Source organism: Ammospiza caudacuta, chromosome 24, assembly GCF_027887145.1.
Source record: "Ammospiza caudacuta isolate bAmmCau1 chromosome 24, bAmmCau1.pri, whole genome shotgun sequence".
NCBI classification, from domain to species: domain Eukaryota; kingdom Metazoa; phylum Chordata; class Aves; order Passeriformes; family Passerellidae; genus Ammospiza; species Ammospiza caudacuta.
The window spans coordinates 3383275-3398276 of NC_080616.1; the positions used below are offsets into that span (position 1 = coordinate 3383275).

The 15002-nt window shown below is 62.5% G+C and overlaps 2 protein-coding genes across 2 annotated transcripts; one reads left to right on the forward strand and one right to left on the reverse strand.

Annotated features, from left to right (window-relative positions):
- The first annotated feature begins 894 nt into the window (after positions 1-894).
- On the forward strand, positions 895-9607 carry ATXN7L2 (ataxin 7 like 2). Its single transcript, XM_058819390.1, has 10 exons — positions 895-928; positions 1045-1149; positions 1748-1931; positions 2016-2278; positions 4328-4410; positions 4500-4726; positions 5609-5795; positions 6741-6862; positions 7992-8772; positions 9413-9607. The coding sequence occupies exons 1-10, from the start codon at positions 910-912 to the stop codon at positions 9425-9427; spliced, it is 1986 nt and encodes a 661-aa protein (XP_058675373.1). The 5' UTR covers positions 895-909; the 3' UTR covers positions 9428-9607.
- Positions 9608-11227: 1620 nt separating this feature from the next.
- Positions 11228-14779, reverse strand: AMIGO1 (adhesion molecule with Ig like domain 1). Its single transcript, XM_058819546.1, has one exon. It carries the CDS (start codon positions 14238-14240, stop codon positions 12747-12749), a length of 1494 nt encoding a protein of 497 aa, XP_058675529.1. The 5' UTR covers positions 14241-14779; the 3' UTR covers positions 11228-12746.
- Positions 14780-15002: the final 223 nt, after the last annotated feature.

The window sequence follows — 15002 nt, forward strand, 5'->3', positions numbered from 1 at the left end:
CCAGGTGGGCACTGGGCATCACATGCTGGGCACTGGGATATCCTGCCCTGGGAACTGGGCAGGGCACACTGGGAGCCAGGTGCTTCTTACTGGGAGTGTCCCAGCGAGCTCTCAACACTGGGACTGGCTGGGCACCAGTCATGGTGCATCTGAATGGGTCTGGGTGCCCAGTATGGCACAGCTAGATGGCACTGGGCGCCCATTATGGCATGGCCAGGCAGGCAGGGCTGGTTACCCAGTATGGCATAGCTAGATGGCACTGAGCACCCAGTATGGCACAGCTGGATGATACTGGGCACCCAGTATGGCATGGCCAGGCAGGACTGGGGATGGACTTGGCACCCAGTTTGGCACAGTTGGCCGGGTCACCATTGCCACTGGCTCAGTGGCCACCAGTGCCCCCCAGAACAGAGCCCAGGCACAGCCAGTGGGGCCACGACTGTCTGGGAACCAAGGTGACCCCAGAGTGTCACATCCTGGGACCAGGATGTTCCCAGGGGTGCCATGTGCCACACTGGGGTTTCCTCAGGGATGGGGCTGTCCCCAGGGATGTCCCATCCCAGCACCAGGGTGTCCTCAGGGACGTTCCATCCCAGGGATGTCACATCCTAGGAATGTCACATCCCATACTGGGATGTCCCCAGGAACATCCTGCTGGCCCTGGGCTGTCAGGATGGGGACCCTGGAGATGGTGACACACCACAGGGCGACGTCACTCACAGGACGCTCTGTCTCTCTGGGCTAATTTTGTCTGGTTTAATTGTTCCAGGAGCAGGGATGCCAGCACCACCCCTGTGTGGGAGCACCGGGACCGTCCGTGTGCCAGCCACTGACAGGATTTTGTCTCTGGCAGGATCAGGGTCAGAGCTGGAGGAGAATGGCAAGAATGGCAGCAAGAAACTGGACACCATGACCCTGATTAAGGAAGGTGAGCTCCTCTCTGGGGTGAAACCCAGCATTTTGGGGCTGTGTGAGCTGGGATCCTTGTCTGCAGTGCTTCCAGCAGCAGCAGGTGTGTGCCAGCTCACTGAGCTCTCCCCACAGACATGGACATCTTCGGGCACTGCCCTGCACACGACGAGTTCTACCTGGTGGTGTGCAACCACTGCAGCCAGGTGGTGAAGCCCCAGGCCTTCCAGAAGCACTGTGGTGAGCCAGGGAGTTTGGGGAATGGCTGTTCCACCCCGTGGTGCTGGGAACAGCACTGGGAGTGCCACCAGGGCTGGCTGGGGGGGTACAGGGACAGGGAGGGGGCTCACAGCAGTGTGAGCTCTGGTGTGGGCTAACAGTGGGGTTATCCCATTTCATGCCATGCCATGCCATCCCATGGATCCCATCCCACCGCATCCCATGGATCCCATCCCATCCCATCCCATCCCACCCCATCTCATGGATCCCATCCCACCCCACCCACCCCATGGATCCATCCCACCCCATCCCATGGATCCCATCCCAATCCCATCCCATCGATCCCATTCCATGGATCCCATCCCATCCCATGGATCCCATTCCACCCCACCCCACCCCATCCCATGGATCCCATCCCACCCCACCCCATCCCATGGATTCCACCCCATCCCATGGATCCCATCTCACCCCATGGATCCCATGCCATGCCATCCCATCCCATGGATCCCATCCCAATCCCACCCCATCCCATCCCATGGATCCCATTTCATGGATCCCATCCCATGGATCCCTTTCCATCCCATCCCATGGATCCCATCCCCTCCCATCCCTGTGGCAGAACGCCGGCACGGCCCGCTCAGCAAGCTCTATGCCCGTGCCACCGCGTGCCACGTGGCCGTGAACGGGCAGCCGGTGCCCGCCAGGACGCCCGGAGCAGCCAAAGCCCTGCAGGAGAAGCTCCCTGGTGGCCGAGGGAGAGCCCAGCCCCTCCCTGAGCACACGGACAAGGACAACAACCTCTGGTGAGCGCCGGCACAGGCGACAGCAATGCCCTTGTGGGGTCACTTTGATGCCACCCCCTCCTCCCCACAACTCTCTCTCCACAGCTTGTTTGTGCCCGTGGTGAACCTGGAGAAGATCCCCAGCATTCCCAAACCGGACGGGCACGGGATCAAGGTGCCCCCCAAAGCCGTCCCCACCAACTCCAAGGAATCCCTGGGGAAAGCCGCGGCTGCCGCGGTGCCCAAAGAGCCCCCGGTGCCCGCCGGGGTCGGGGGGGATTCGGCCATGCCGGAGAGCGTCCCTGCTCCGGGGGACAAGGATGTGGGGGCCCCCAAAGCGCCCCCCAGGTCCCACAGGAAGCTGGCGCGTGAGTCCCCCCTTTCCTTGCCGGCCATGGGGGGGGGCGGATGATCCCAGCGGGAATTCCTGGGGCCCAGTATGGGCCATGTCTAGCACTGGGGTAGGTACCAGGGGAGTGGCTCCCCCCTCTCCTCTGGAGGGTTGTTGGGGGGTCCCTGCCCTCCCCCCAGTTGTGGTCATCCTGTAGGTGTAGGGTCCCCACTTGGCTGATCCCAAGGAATGGGCACAGCTCGGTTTGGATCCCCAAATTCCTCCAAAAATGGGGGTCAAACATGTCCCACATAACAATATGGAGGTGGAACACATGCCCCCAAAATACGGGGGTCTAATGTGCATTCCCCCCAAAATATGTGGGTTAAATACATGTTCTCCAGAATAGAGGGGTTGAATATATTTCTCCCCAAAAATATAGGGGTCAAATCTTCATTCCCCCCAAAATATGGGGTTTGCATGTGTATGGGGGTCAAAGGTGTCACCCCAAAATATGGGTGGTAAATGTGTGGTCCCCCAAGATATGGGGTCCCCCCACAATATGGGGGTTGAAGTTGTGTCCCCCACAAAAATGTGAGAATTGGATATGTGACCCCCAAAAATATGGGGGTCAAATGTGCATTCCCCCCAAAATATGGGGGGTTGAATACATGTTCTCCAGAACAGAGGGGTTGAATATATGTCCCTCCAAAAATATGGGGTTTGGATGTGTATCCCTCCACAATATGGGGGTCAAAGGTGTCACCCCAAAATATGGGTGGTAAATGCGTGGTCCCCCAAGATATGGGGGTTAAACACATGTTCCCTCCACAATATGGGGGGTGAACTTGTGTCCCCCACAAAAACATGAGAATTGGATATGTGACCCCCCCTAAAAATATAGGGGTCAAATGTGCGTTCCCCCCAAAATATGGGATTTGAATACGTGTCCTCCAGAATAGAGGGGTTCAATATATATCACCCCAAAAATATGGGGTTTGGATGTGTGTGGGGGTCAAATGCATCACCCCGAAATATGGGTGTTAAATGTGTGGTCCCCCAAGATATGGGGGTTGAACACATGTTCCCCCCACAATATGGGGGTTGAAGTTGTGTCCCCCACAAAAATGTGAGAATTGGATATGTGACCCTCAAAAATATGGGGGTCAAATGTGCATTCCCCCCAAAATATGGGGGGTTGAATACGTGTCCTTCAGAACAGAGGGGTTGAATATATGTCCCTCCAAAAATATGGGGTTTGGATGTGTATCCCTCCAAAATATGGGGGTCAAATATGTCACCCCAAAATATGGGTGGTAAATGTGTGGTTCCCCCAAGATATGGGGGTTAAACACATGTTCCCCCCCAAAATACATGGGTGAAATATGTGTCCCCTGAAAATATAGGGGTCAAATGTGTATCCTCTGAAAATGTGGGGGTTTAATTCATGTCCCCCACAAAAATATGGGGATTGGGCATGTGTCACCCCAAAACAGGGGTTTGGAAATGTGTAACCCCAAAAATATGGAGGCTGAACCCATATCCCCCCAAAATATGGGGGCCAGATGTGTGGTCCCTCCCAAAATATGGGGGTATAACACATGCCCCCTCCCAAATATGGGGGTCAAATGTGTATCACCCCAAAATATGTGTTTCAAATGTGTGTGCCACCCCAAAATATGGAGTTTGGATGTGTGCCCCCCAAGATATGGGGTTTGGACGTATGTCACCCCAAAAGATGAGTGTTGGACACATTCCCCAAAACATGGGAGTGAAACATTCCCCCCTGCCCCCAAAATCCCAGAGCCAATTGCTGCTGTGCCCACAGACTCTCCCAGGTGATGGCAATGCCATCAGCAGGACCTAGGTGAAAATCAGGGGTCACTCCAGAGAAGGGGCAAAATAGGGGGGGCCTCATCCTGCAGAGGAGCAAAAAGGGGAGGGAGCAGCACACGGTGAGTCCCTACCCCTTCAGAACCTCTCAGGGCTGCTCCGAGGAGTGGCTGCTCCATGCCCAGCCCCAGTGGGGGGTGTTGGGGTGCCCCCCCAGCACTCCCCAGCACCCTGTGCCTCCGTGTCCCCCCAGGTAAGGAGTGTGACCTGAACCGGCAGTGTGGGGTGCGGAACCCCGACACCAACAAGCTCTGCACCCGCCTGCTGACCTGCAAGGTAGTGGGAAACGGGGAGGGGACACCCCAATATCCCAGCCTGGGTGTTTTGGGGGGTCCTGAGCCCCCTCCCTGCTGTCTCTCCCCCAGATCCACTCGGTGCACCAGCGGCGGGAGGTGCAGGGTCGGGCCAAGGATTTTGATGTGCTGGTGGCCGAGCTCAAGGCCAGCACCCGCCGAGGGGACCCCCCAAAGGACAGGAGCCCCCCTGAGAAGGAGCCACTGCACCCTGCCCTGCAGGACCCCCCCTCACTGCTGCAGCCCCCCAATACCCCTCCCTGCCGAGCCAGGCTGCCCCACTGCTTGCACCCCCCCAGGTGAGTGCCCCATGGGTTTGGGGAGGGGTCTCCTCTCAGCTTTCCCCACCTGAATTGGGGGGGATGCATGGAAAGGGCAGGAATGGGAGTGGGGATTTGTGGGGGGTTCCATGTCACCCCCTCCCAACTTGAACTGGGGGGATGTGGATGGGAGCAGGGATTTGGGGGGGTCCTATCTCAGCGGCTGAATTAGGGGGATGTGGATGGGAGCAAGAATTTGGGGGATATGTGAATGGGAGCAGGGATTTGGGGGGTCCCATCTCATCAGCTGAATTTGGGGGATGTGGATGGGAGCAAGGATTTGGGGGGGATGTGTCTCACCAGCTGAATGTGGGGGGATGTGGATGGGAGTAGGGATTTAGGGGGTTCTGTCTCACCACCTGAACTGGAGAGATGTTGGTGGGAGCTGGGATTGGAGGGGTTGTGTCTCACCAGCTGAATTTGGGGGATGTGGTTTGGAGCTGGGTTTTGGGGGGGGTCCTGTTCATCAGCTGAATTTGGGGGGGATGTGGATGGGAGCACCGATTTCGGGGGTCCTGTCTCACCCCCTCACCACCTGAATTAGGGCAAGATGTGGCTGGGAGCTGGGTTTTGGGGTTCCCATCTCACCTTCCCCCCCGGCACTGGGGGTGTGGCAGGGCAGCAGGAATGTGAGTGCAGAATTGTGGGGTCCAGTCTTGGCCCCTCTGCACCTCTGAAATGGGAGGGGAAGTGGATGGAAGCGGAGATTTGGGGTGGGGGGGTCCCATCTCTCCCCACCTGGATTGGGGGGCACATTGTAGGGACTGGGAGTGGGGATTTAGGGGGGCTGTATATTGTCTCACAGTGACCCCCCCAGTATCAGGCACCCCAAAAGTTCCTCTCTTCCTCTCTCTGGTGCAGGGCCCGCCTTTCCTCTGCCAGTGACCCTGAGGATGCTCCAGCCACCTCTGGGGAGGGGGGCACAGGAGGCCTCCCCCTGCCCCTGCCCCTGCCCAAGGGGGGCAGCCGCGTGTCCAGCGAGGAGAGCGAGGAGGAGGGGGCTGAGGAGCCCCCCCGGGCCCCCCTGCGCCCACCCCGGCCTCAGGCGGTGAGTGAGGGGACCCCACAACAGGGCAGGGACCCCCAAAGCCACCAGTGATCCATCCATGTGGGACCCCAGAGTGGGGCAGGAACCCCCAAATCCACCAGCAACCCATCCATGTGAGACCCCAGAGTGAGATGAGACCCCCAACTCCACCAGTGACCCATCCATGTGAGATCCCAGAGCAGGACAGGGACCCCCAAATCCACCAGCAACCGATCCATGTGGGACCCCAGAGCAGGGCAGGGACCCCAGAGTGGTGCAGGAACCCCCAGCTCCACCAGTGACCCATCCATGTCAGACCCCAGAGTGGGGTGAGACCCCACAGTGGGACAGGGACCCCCAAATCCACCAGTGACCCATCCATGTGAGACTCCAGATTGGGGCAGGGACCCCCAACTCCACCAGCAGCCCACCCATTTCAGACCCCAGAGCAGGGCAGGGACCCCCAGCTCCACCAGTGATCCATGTCAGACCCCAGAGTGGGGCAGGGACCCCCAAATCCATCAGTGACCCATCCATGTGAGACCCCAGAGCAGGGCAGGGACCCCCAGAATGGTGCAGGGACCCCCAACCCCACCAGCAACCCATCCATGTGGGAACCCAGAGTGGGGCAGAGACCCCCAAATCCACCAGCAGCCCATCTATGTCAGACCCCAGAGTAAGGCAGGGACCCCCCAACTCCACCAGGGACCCATCCATGTCAGACCCCAGAGTGGGGGTGAGACCCCAGGGTGGGGCAGGGACCTCCAAATCCATCAGCAACCCATCCATGTGAGACCCCAGAGTGGGGCTGGGACTCCCACCTCCACCAGTGACCAGGCCGGGGCAGGGACCCCCAGCTCCCCCCATGACCCATCCCCGTGTCCTGTTCCCGGCTCTGTGCCAGGTGGGTGGTTGAGGCAGGGTTGTGGGGGGGGCTGCAGTGACCCTGGCACGGTGCCCCCCCAGTTCTGCACCTTTGGCAGCCGCCTGGTGACCCCGGGCTGTTACGTGTTCGACCGGCGGCTGGACCGGTTCTGCGCCGCGCTGGGCTCCATGCTGGAGCAGCACCTCAGCGCACACAGGTGGAGGTGAGGGGGGCCCAGGGGACCAGGCCTGGACTTTGGGGTCCCCAGGGTCCCAGCATGGTGTTGGGATTGAGGGGGAGGAAGGGAGAGGGGATCTGGGGAGGTTTGTTGTACCCCCCCTCATTCAAAGTGAGCAGGGTAAGGTGGGGGTGCAGGGATTTGAGTGGGAAATGAGGGGGGCTCATTTCACCCCATTCTGATCCAAACTGAGGAGGATAAGGTGGGGATGGAGGGATGTGAGCGGGGATTTGGGACCCCCTCCCTACCTGAATTAGGAAGGATTGGGGGACAAAGATGGGAGTGGGGACTTCAGTGGTCCCATTTCATCACCTTCTCACCCAAACTGGGAAAAGACAAAATGGGGATGCAGTACTGAGAGCAGAGATTGGGGGGGTGTCTGTTCACCCCCTCCTCACCTGAATTGGGGTGTAATGGAGATTTGAGGGGATGTCCTGTTTCACCCCTTCCCATCCAAGCTCGGGGGGACAAGGTGGGATGCAGAGCTGGGAGTAGGGATTTATGGGGGCTCCCATCTCACCTTTCCACACCTGAATTGGGGAGGACAAAGTGGGGCTGGAGGGATGGGAATGGGGATTTGGAGGGGTCCAGAATGGGGAGTGGGAGGGGTCCCATCTCACCTTTCCACACCTGAATTGAGGAGCACAGGGTGGGGCTGGAGGGATGGGAGTGGGGATTTGGAGGGGTCCTATCTCACCTTCCCACACCTGAACTGGGTAGGATAAGGTGGGGTTGGTTGGAGGGATGGGAATGGGGTTTTGTGGGGGCTCCCATCTCACCTTTCCACACCTGAACTGGGGAGCATGGGATGGGGCTGGAGGGATGGGAATGGGGATTTGGAGGGGTCTGGAATGGGGATTTGGAGGAGTTCCATCTCACCTTTCTACAACTGAACTGGGGAGGACAGGGTGGGGCTGGAGGGACAGGAATGGGGATTTGGAGAAGTCCCATCTCACCTTTCCACACCTGAATTGGGGAGCACAGTGTAGGGCTGGAGGGATGGAAATGGGGATTTGGAGGGGTCCCATCTCACCTCTCTTCCCTGAACTGGGGGGATATGGTTGGGAGCAGTTTTGGGGGCTCCCCATCTCACCCACCCCCTCCCTTCCCACAGGAAGATCCCTCCAGCCGTCGTTCCCCCTCTTCACCTGCCCGCAGCCCCCCCCAGCCCCGCTGCGCCCCTTTACGGCCCCGCAGCCCCTTCCCCGCCGCTCCGGAGCCTGTCTGCGGCCGGGGGCTGCCGGCTCCCCACCAGCCTCACCTACACCGTGGGGTCCCCGCCGGCGGCGGCCGCCTGCAGCCAGCCCGAGTGCGGCGGAGGGGGCTCGCAGTCCATCACCTCCCCGCTCCCCGCCAACACCCCCTCGCCCTCCTTCAGCAAGCTGCCCCCCGGCAAGGCCAGCAGATCCCCCCGGGCACGGGACGCGGAGCCCCGGCCCTGGCAGCCCCCGCCCAGGGCCGGCAGCCCGCCCTACAAACGGACCTGTTTGGGGGACAGCGTCAAGGGCAAAAATCAGGGCTTGGCTCCCCCCGGCAAGACGAAACTCACCCCGCCGGCTTCGCCCTCCATCGCCATCCTCAACGGGACCCCGCGGGTGCGGCGGCCGCCCCCCGGCCAGCCCTGCCGGGCCCCCCCCGCCGCCCGCGACCCACAAACGCCGCCGCTGCCGCCCGGGCTGGGGCTGGGGGTGCCGCCCCGGGGGCTCTCCGAGGATGAGGTGAAGAAGCGCAAGAACGCGGCCACCTACTGCCGGGCCCTGAAGGGCAAGGCCGCGCCCGGCCTGCCCGGGCCCCCGGGCCCGCCCGGCCCCGGCAGCTCCGGCTCGGGGGGCTCCGTCCGCAGGAAGAAGCCGGGGACGCCCCTGGGGTTCGAGGAGAAGAGGAGCGCCCTGAAGGTAGGGCTGGGGGGTGGAGAGCCTGGGGGACCCCCCTGAGGGATTGGGGACACGGGGATTGGCGTCACTGTGCGCTGAGGGATGGCCTGTGCTGAGGGGGACACTGTGGGATGGAGGGGGAAAAGCACTGGGACACCCTGTCCTGTGGGGGACACCCTGTCCTGTGGTGCACACCCTGTCTTGTGGGGGGACACCCTGTCCTGTGGGGACACTGAGCTCTGGGGGGACACCCTGTCAAGGTGGGGGAACACTCTGTCATGTGAGGGACACCCTGTGCTAGGGGCAACACCCTGTCCTTTAGGGGTACTGTGTGCTGTGAGGGGACACCCTGTCCTGGGGGGACACCCTATCCTGTAGGGGACACATTGTCCTGTAGGGGACACCCTGTGCTGTGGGGGGACACCTTATCCTGTGCAGGGACACCCTGTGCTGTAGGGGGACACCCTGTGGGGCTGTGGAGGGGACACCCTGTCCTGTAGCAATACCCTGTGCTGTGCGGGGACACCCTGTCCTGTAGGGACACCCTGTCATTTGGGGGACACCCTGAGGACCCCCACCCCTGGGGACACCGTGGGGCTCCCCTGAGCCTGTGGAGAGTCCCTGCAGGTCCCCTCTGACTCGTCCCCTGTCCCCCCTGCAGTCCAAAGCCCATTAACAGAGGGGTCACCGGGGGCCCCCGCTGTGTCCTCCCCACCTGGAAACGCCAGAAAACCGATGACGGGGGAAAAAAGAAAAAATCCCAAGGAAACACGAAGGAAAAAATCCCAAACTTCCAGAAAATACCTCAAAACTCTCAGTTCTGTTCTCTTGCTGCTAAACCAGCCCCGGGAGGGGGGGGCGGCACTGGGGACCCCCCCGGACCTCCCGGGGCCCCGTCGGCCGCGGATATTTATAAGAAACGGTTGTTGCTGTTTTTGTTCTTTTTGTAAAAAAAAAAAAAAAAAAACAAACAAAGAGGAAAAAAAAATAAAGAGTTGTGTGGTGGGGGATTGGGGAAAAGGGGGATCTGTGGGTTTGGGGGTGGGAGGCTCAGTGGGGCAGGGGAATGGAATTATTGGGGGGCTGGGGGAGTGTCATTGGGGAGCTGGAAGGGGTCACTGCGGTTGTTCAGAGTGTTGGGGGTGGCAGTGGGGCACTGGGGGCTGATTGGGGGGGCTGTGGAGGAGAAAAGGGGGTCTTTGGGGTGCTGGGAGGACTGTGGGGTTGGGCAGGGGTTCATAGGGGTCTCTGGGAGGCTGAGGGGGTCATTGGGGTTACTGGGGAGGATAGGGGGTCTTTGGGGTGATGCAGGGTGGGCAGGGCCTCATAAGGGTCTTTGGGATGCTGGGGGGCTTTCTGGGGACTATAGGGGATCTTTGGGGTGCTGCTGACCCTGCTCATAAGGGTCTCTGAGGGGCTGGGAGATGGTCAATGGGGTCATTGAGATTCTGGGAGTTCTCTGGGATGCTGGTAAATGGGGTCATTGTGGTGCTGGGGAGGCTCAGTGAATGGATGGGGGCATGCTTGGGACCACAGGAGGTTTTTGGGGTGCTCAAGGGACAGGTGGCGTTCATTGGGGTGCTAGAAGGGTACAGGGGACCACAAAGGGTCTTTGGGGGACTTGTGGGGTCATAAAGGGACTGGGAAGATCAGTGAATTGCTCGGGGGTGCCTCAGTACAGAGGGGGGGTCCTGGGGACCGTGGAGGGTCATTAGGGTGCTGGGGGGTTAAAGGGGAGGTATTGGGGACCACGGGGGGTCTTTGGGGTGCTGGGGGGACAGGCGGGGGACCATAGGGGTCATTGAAGTGCTGGGGGTGAGCAGGGGCTGGCCACAGTGGGTCTTTGGGGTGCTGGGGGGACAGGTGGGGGACCATAAGGGTCATTGAGGTGCTAGGGGTGTCAGTGGGGTCATTGGAGTGCTGGGGGCTGCTATAGGGGGTGCTCAGAGCTCCCTCCCAGCACAGCATGTTGGGGTTGGTGTCACTCTGGGATGGGCACACTGGGGTGACTGGGGTGCCCCCTCCTGCCCCCCACATCACCCCCTTGCACCCCAGATGGGGTGGGCAGGACAGCAGGGCCCCCCACCCTGGAGGGGTTCCCCAGCAGTGTCTGGCCATAGGGGGGTGTTCAGAGCCCCATCCCAGCACAGCGTGTCGGGATCGGGGTCCCACTGGGATGGGCACACTGGGGTGACCGGGGTGCCCCCTCCTGCCCCCCCCACATCACCCCCCTGCACCCCACATGGGGTGGGCAGGACAGCAGGGCCCCCCGACCCAGCCTCATCCTGGGAGAGTCCCCCAGCAGTGTCACCCTGTCCCCAACCCACCCTCACCCCAGCAGGGGGACACCCCTGGGAGCCCCCCAGAAGGGTGAAGGTTGCACAGCACGAGGGAAACACGTTTATTTTGGCCAAGGCATCGCTGGGCATTGCCCAGTGCAGGGGGGAACATCAGGGCTGGGGGCACAGGGGACACAGGCTGGGCTGGCATGGGGACACCCATGGGCACCCATGGGAGGGGGCACCCCCTTTTTGGGGTGCAGGAGCCCCTGGGTCCCACCCCTGCAGGGGAGGGGGCTCTGCTTGCAGCTGTGGGTTGCAAGGGTTGTCAGGAGGTGTTGGGGGTGCCCCAGGGGGTTGACACAGCCCCGGTGTCCCCATGGGGGTGGCACATGCTCCCCGGGGGACTCATGCTTGGCCATGCACATGCCAAGGGGGGCAGGGGGAACGGGGGGGCTGCAGGAGGGGGGTTCTGCCCGGTGCTGCCGCTTCTGGGGGCTCACAGCTGTCACTGTCACTGTCCCTCAGTCCTTCAGAGCCTGGTGGGGCTGATGGCCTGCAGTTGGTGGCCATGCTGTCCTCACAGACGTGTCCCTGTGGTGACCTCGGCAGGGCCAGCAGCGATGCTCAGTCCTGAGGGGCAATGATGGGACCCCCAAAAACGAGGGACACGGTGGTGGGAGTCTTGTCATCCCTCCTGCCCAGGGACAGGTCACAGCAGCAGATTGTCCCCTTGGTGTGTCCCCTCACTCCCTTGTCCACTGCAGTCCCCCTTGGCAGGGGCCAGGGATGATGCTCAGTCCTGGGGGTGGTGGTGGGGTCCCCAAAAGCTGGGGACACGGTGATGGGGGTCCAGCCACCCCTCCAGCCTGGGGACAGCTCACAGTGGCACTGGGGACACAGGATGTCCCTGGGGACTCCCCACAGTGTCCCCTCACACCCCTGTCCCTCGCAGTCCCTCAGGGATCTCGGCAGGGGCCAGGGACGATGCTCAGTCCTGGGGGTGATGGTGGAACCCCCAAAAGCTGGGACATGGTGGTGGGGTCTGGCCATCCTTCCTGCCCGGTGACAGGTGACAGTGGGGGACTGCCCCATGGTGTCACATCTTTGTCCCTTGTGGCACAGTGACCTCGGTGGGGGCCAGCAGTGATGCTCTGTTCTGGGGAGCAATGGTGTTGCCCCCCAAGTTGGGGACATGGCAGCAGGGGTGCAGCCACCCCTTCTGCCCATGGCATGTCCATGGGGAACAGGTGACAGCAGCAGCAGGAACACTGTAGGGGTGTCCTGGTGGACAGTAGGAACACTGTAGGGGTGTCCTGATGGACTGTCCCCATGGTGTGTCTCCTCACACCCGTGTGTCCCTCACGGTCCCTTTGTGGTCCCAGTGGGGGTGTGGGACAATTCTCAGTCCTGGGGGTGATGATGGGACTCCCAAAAGCTGGGGCCATGGTGGTGGGGGTCTGGCCAACTCTCCCGCCCAGAGTCAGGTGACGGTGGGAGACTGTCCCCAAAGTGTGTGTCCCATCTTTGTCCCTCACTGTCCCATGGTGTCAGTGACCTCGGTGGGGCAGGCAGCGATGCTCAGTCCTGGGGTGTGACGGTGTGACCCCCCAAGCTGGGGACACGGCACTGGGGGTCTGGCCACCCCTCCTGCCCAGGGACAGCTTGCAGTGGCTGACACGGGGTGTCCCTGGGGACTGTCCCCACAGTGTCCCCTCACACCACGATGGGTGTGTCGGAGAAGACGGAACTCACCGAGTCTGGGTCCGACACCTTCCTCTGCGCCTTGGGGCCCTGCCGGGCGGGCACCGGGGGGGTCCCCCCGCCCTTGAACCGGCCGTTCTGCCCCGTGCCAGCACCGGAGGCCACGTGGGACCCGCAGGGCTCCCCGGTGCCCCCGGCGTGGTTGGGGGTGGTGCTCAGCACCGAGGAATTGATGCTGTCGTCGCGCGGCGCCGGCGGCTTCTCGGTGCCGCGGCAGCAGCAGCAGCGGCACGGGGTGAGGTACAGGTAGATGAGCACCAGCACCACGCTCAGGATGCAGCCCACCAGAGTGGTGTAGGCCGTGTTCAGCGTGTCGTGGGGGCCATGCAGGGTGAAGTTGTGCACCAGCAGCTCCACGTAGAGGGTCTCGTTGAGGAGGGGCCCGGCCACCCAGCAGGAGTAAGTGCCGCCATCCTCAGGGCGCAGCGCCCGCAGCTGCAGGCTGCCGTTGGCCAGCAGGACCACGCTGCCGTTGCCCCCGTCCCCCAGCACCCGCTCCCCGCCCGGTGTCACCCAGTGCCGGCTGCGCACGCCCTGCCAGCGGCTGTCGCAGCCCAGCGTCACGCTGTCCCCGAGGTGCGCCTCCAGCACGGCCTCCCGCGCCTTGCTGCAGTTGAGAGGCGGCTTGCCCGCCAGCTCCAGGATCTTGACGAGAGCCGTGGCTCCGGGCAGGACGCAGCGCAGCTCGTCCTGGAAATCCTCCACGGCGCTGAGGTGGCGGCGGCGGCCACGGTCCAGCAGCTGGAAGAGCAGGCAGTCGCAGGCCAGGGGGTTGTTGTGCAGGTAGAGGCGGTCGCGCAGCCAGGCGGGCAGCGCCTGCAGCTCCCCCGCGGGCACGGCCCGCAGCCGGTTGGCCGACAGGTCCAGCAGCGCCAGCTGCGGCAGCCGGGTGCCCTCCCGCAGCAGCTCCAGCGGGAAGCGGGCGATGCGGTTCTGCCCCAGGTAGAGCTTGCGCAGCCGGCCCAGGTTCTCGAAGGCCGTGCGATCCACCGTGGAGATCTCGTTGTTGTAGAGCAGCAGCACCTCCAGCTCGCCCAGGTCGCTGAACAGGTTCTCGTCCAGCGTGCGCAGGCGGTTGGAGGACAGGTCGAGGTGGCGCAGGCGCGGCACGTGGGCGAAGGCCTCGGTGGACACGAAGGCCAGCCCGTTGTGGCTCAGCAGCAGCGCGTGCAGGTGCGGCAGCCGCGCCGGGGCCCAGTCCGCGCGCAGCCGCGTCACGTTGTTGTGGCTCAGGTCCAGCACGGCCGTGAAGCGCGGCAGAGGCGTCGGCACCGTGCTCAGGTTGGCCTGCGAGCAGCTCAGCAGGTTGGAGGCGCAGACGCAGCGCGAGGGGCAGCTCCCTGCTGCAGACCCCCATAGCACAGGGGACAGCAGGGACAGAGCCAGCAGCAGGGACGGCGGCACCGTGGGGACGCGCATGGCCACGCACTGACGCGATGGTGGCATGATGGGGACAATGCAGAGTGGAGTGGGAGGGGGCTTCAGTCACATGGTGTCATGATGTGGGGTGGCTTGGTCACCCAGTGGCACTGCACAGGGTGGCTTTCAGTCACACGGTGTCACAGCAGGCGGCAGGCTGAGGGTTCAGCAGGTGTCATGGTGCAAAGGCTTGGTCACTTGGTGTCACAGTCCAGGTTGGCTTTGGTCTGCCAGTGTCACAGCACATGCCAGGCTCAAGGCTCGCCCAGGAGTCACAGCGCAGGGTGGTTTGGCCACCCAGTGTCACAGCACGTGCCAGGCACTGAGTCCCCCGGTGTCACAGCACCTGCCCATCTGGCTGCTCCCCTGGCGCCATGGTGGGGGGTGCTCGGTGTCACAGCGCTGTCACCAGGCGCCGTGGCGTTCACCCAGTGTCACTGCCTGGATAGCTGTGCTCCCTCGGTGCATGGAATGGCTTTGTGCTCCGGTGCTCCCCCGGTGTCACGACATGGAATGTGTCCCGGTGCTCCCTCAGTGTCACGGCTTGGGGGGTTTGCTCCTGGTGTCACAGGGTGTCCCAGGGTCACTGTCCACCAGGTCACGGTGCGGGGTGGCTCTGTCTCCACTGTCACGACATGTCCCCCCTGTCACGGCCCTCCCGGGGCACGTCTGGCCCGGAGCTCCTGCTGCTCCCCCCGGCCTGGATCCCCCCCCGCCCCCGGTCCCGGCCGTGCTGCGGACGGAGCGGCGGAGGATGCTCGCTGCCTCCCTCCCCACTTCCTCCCGGGG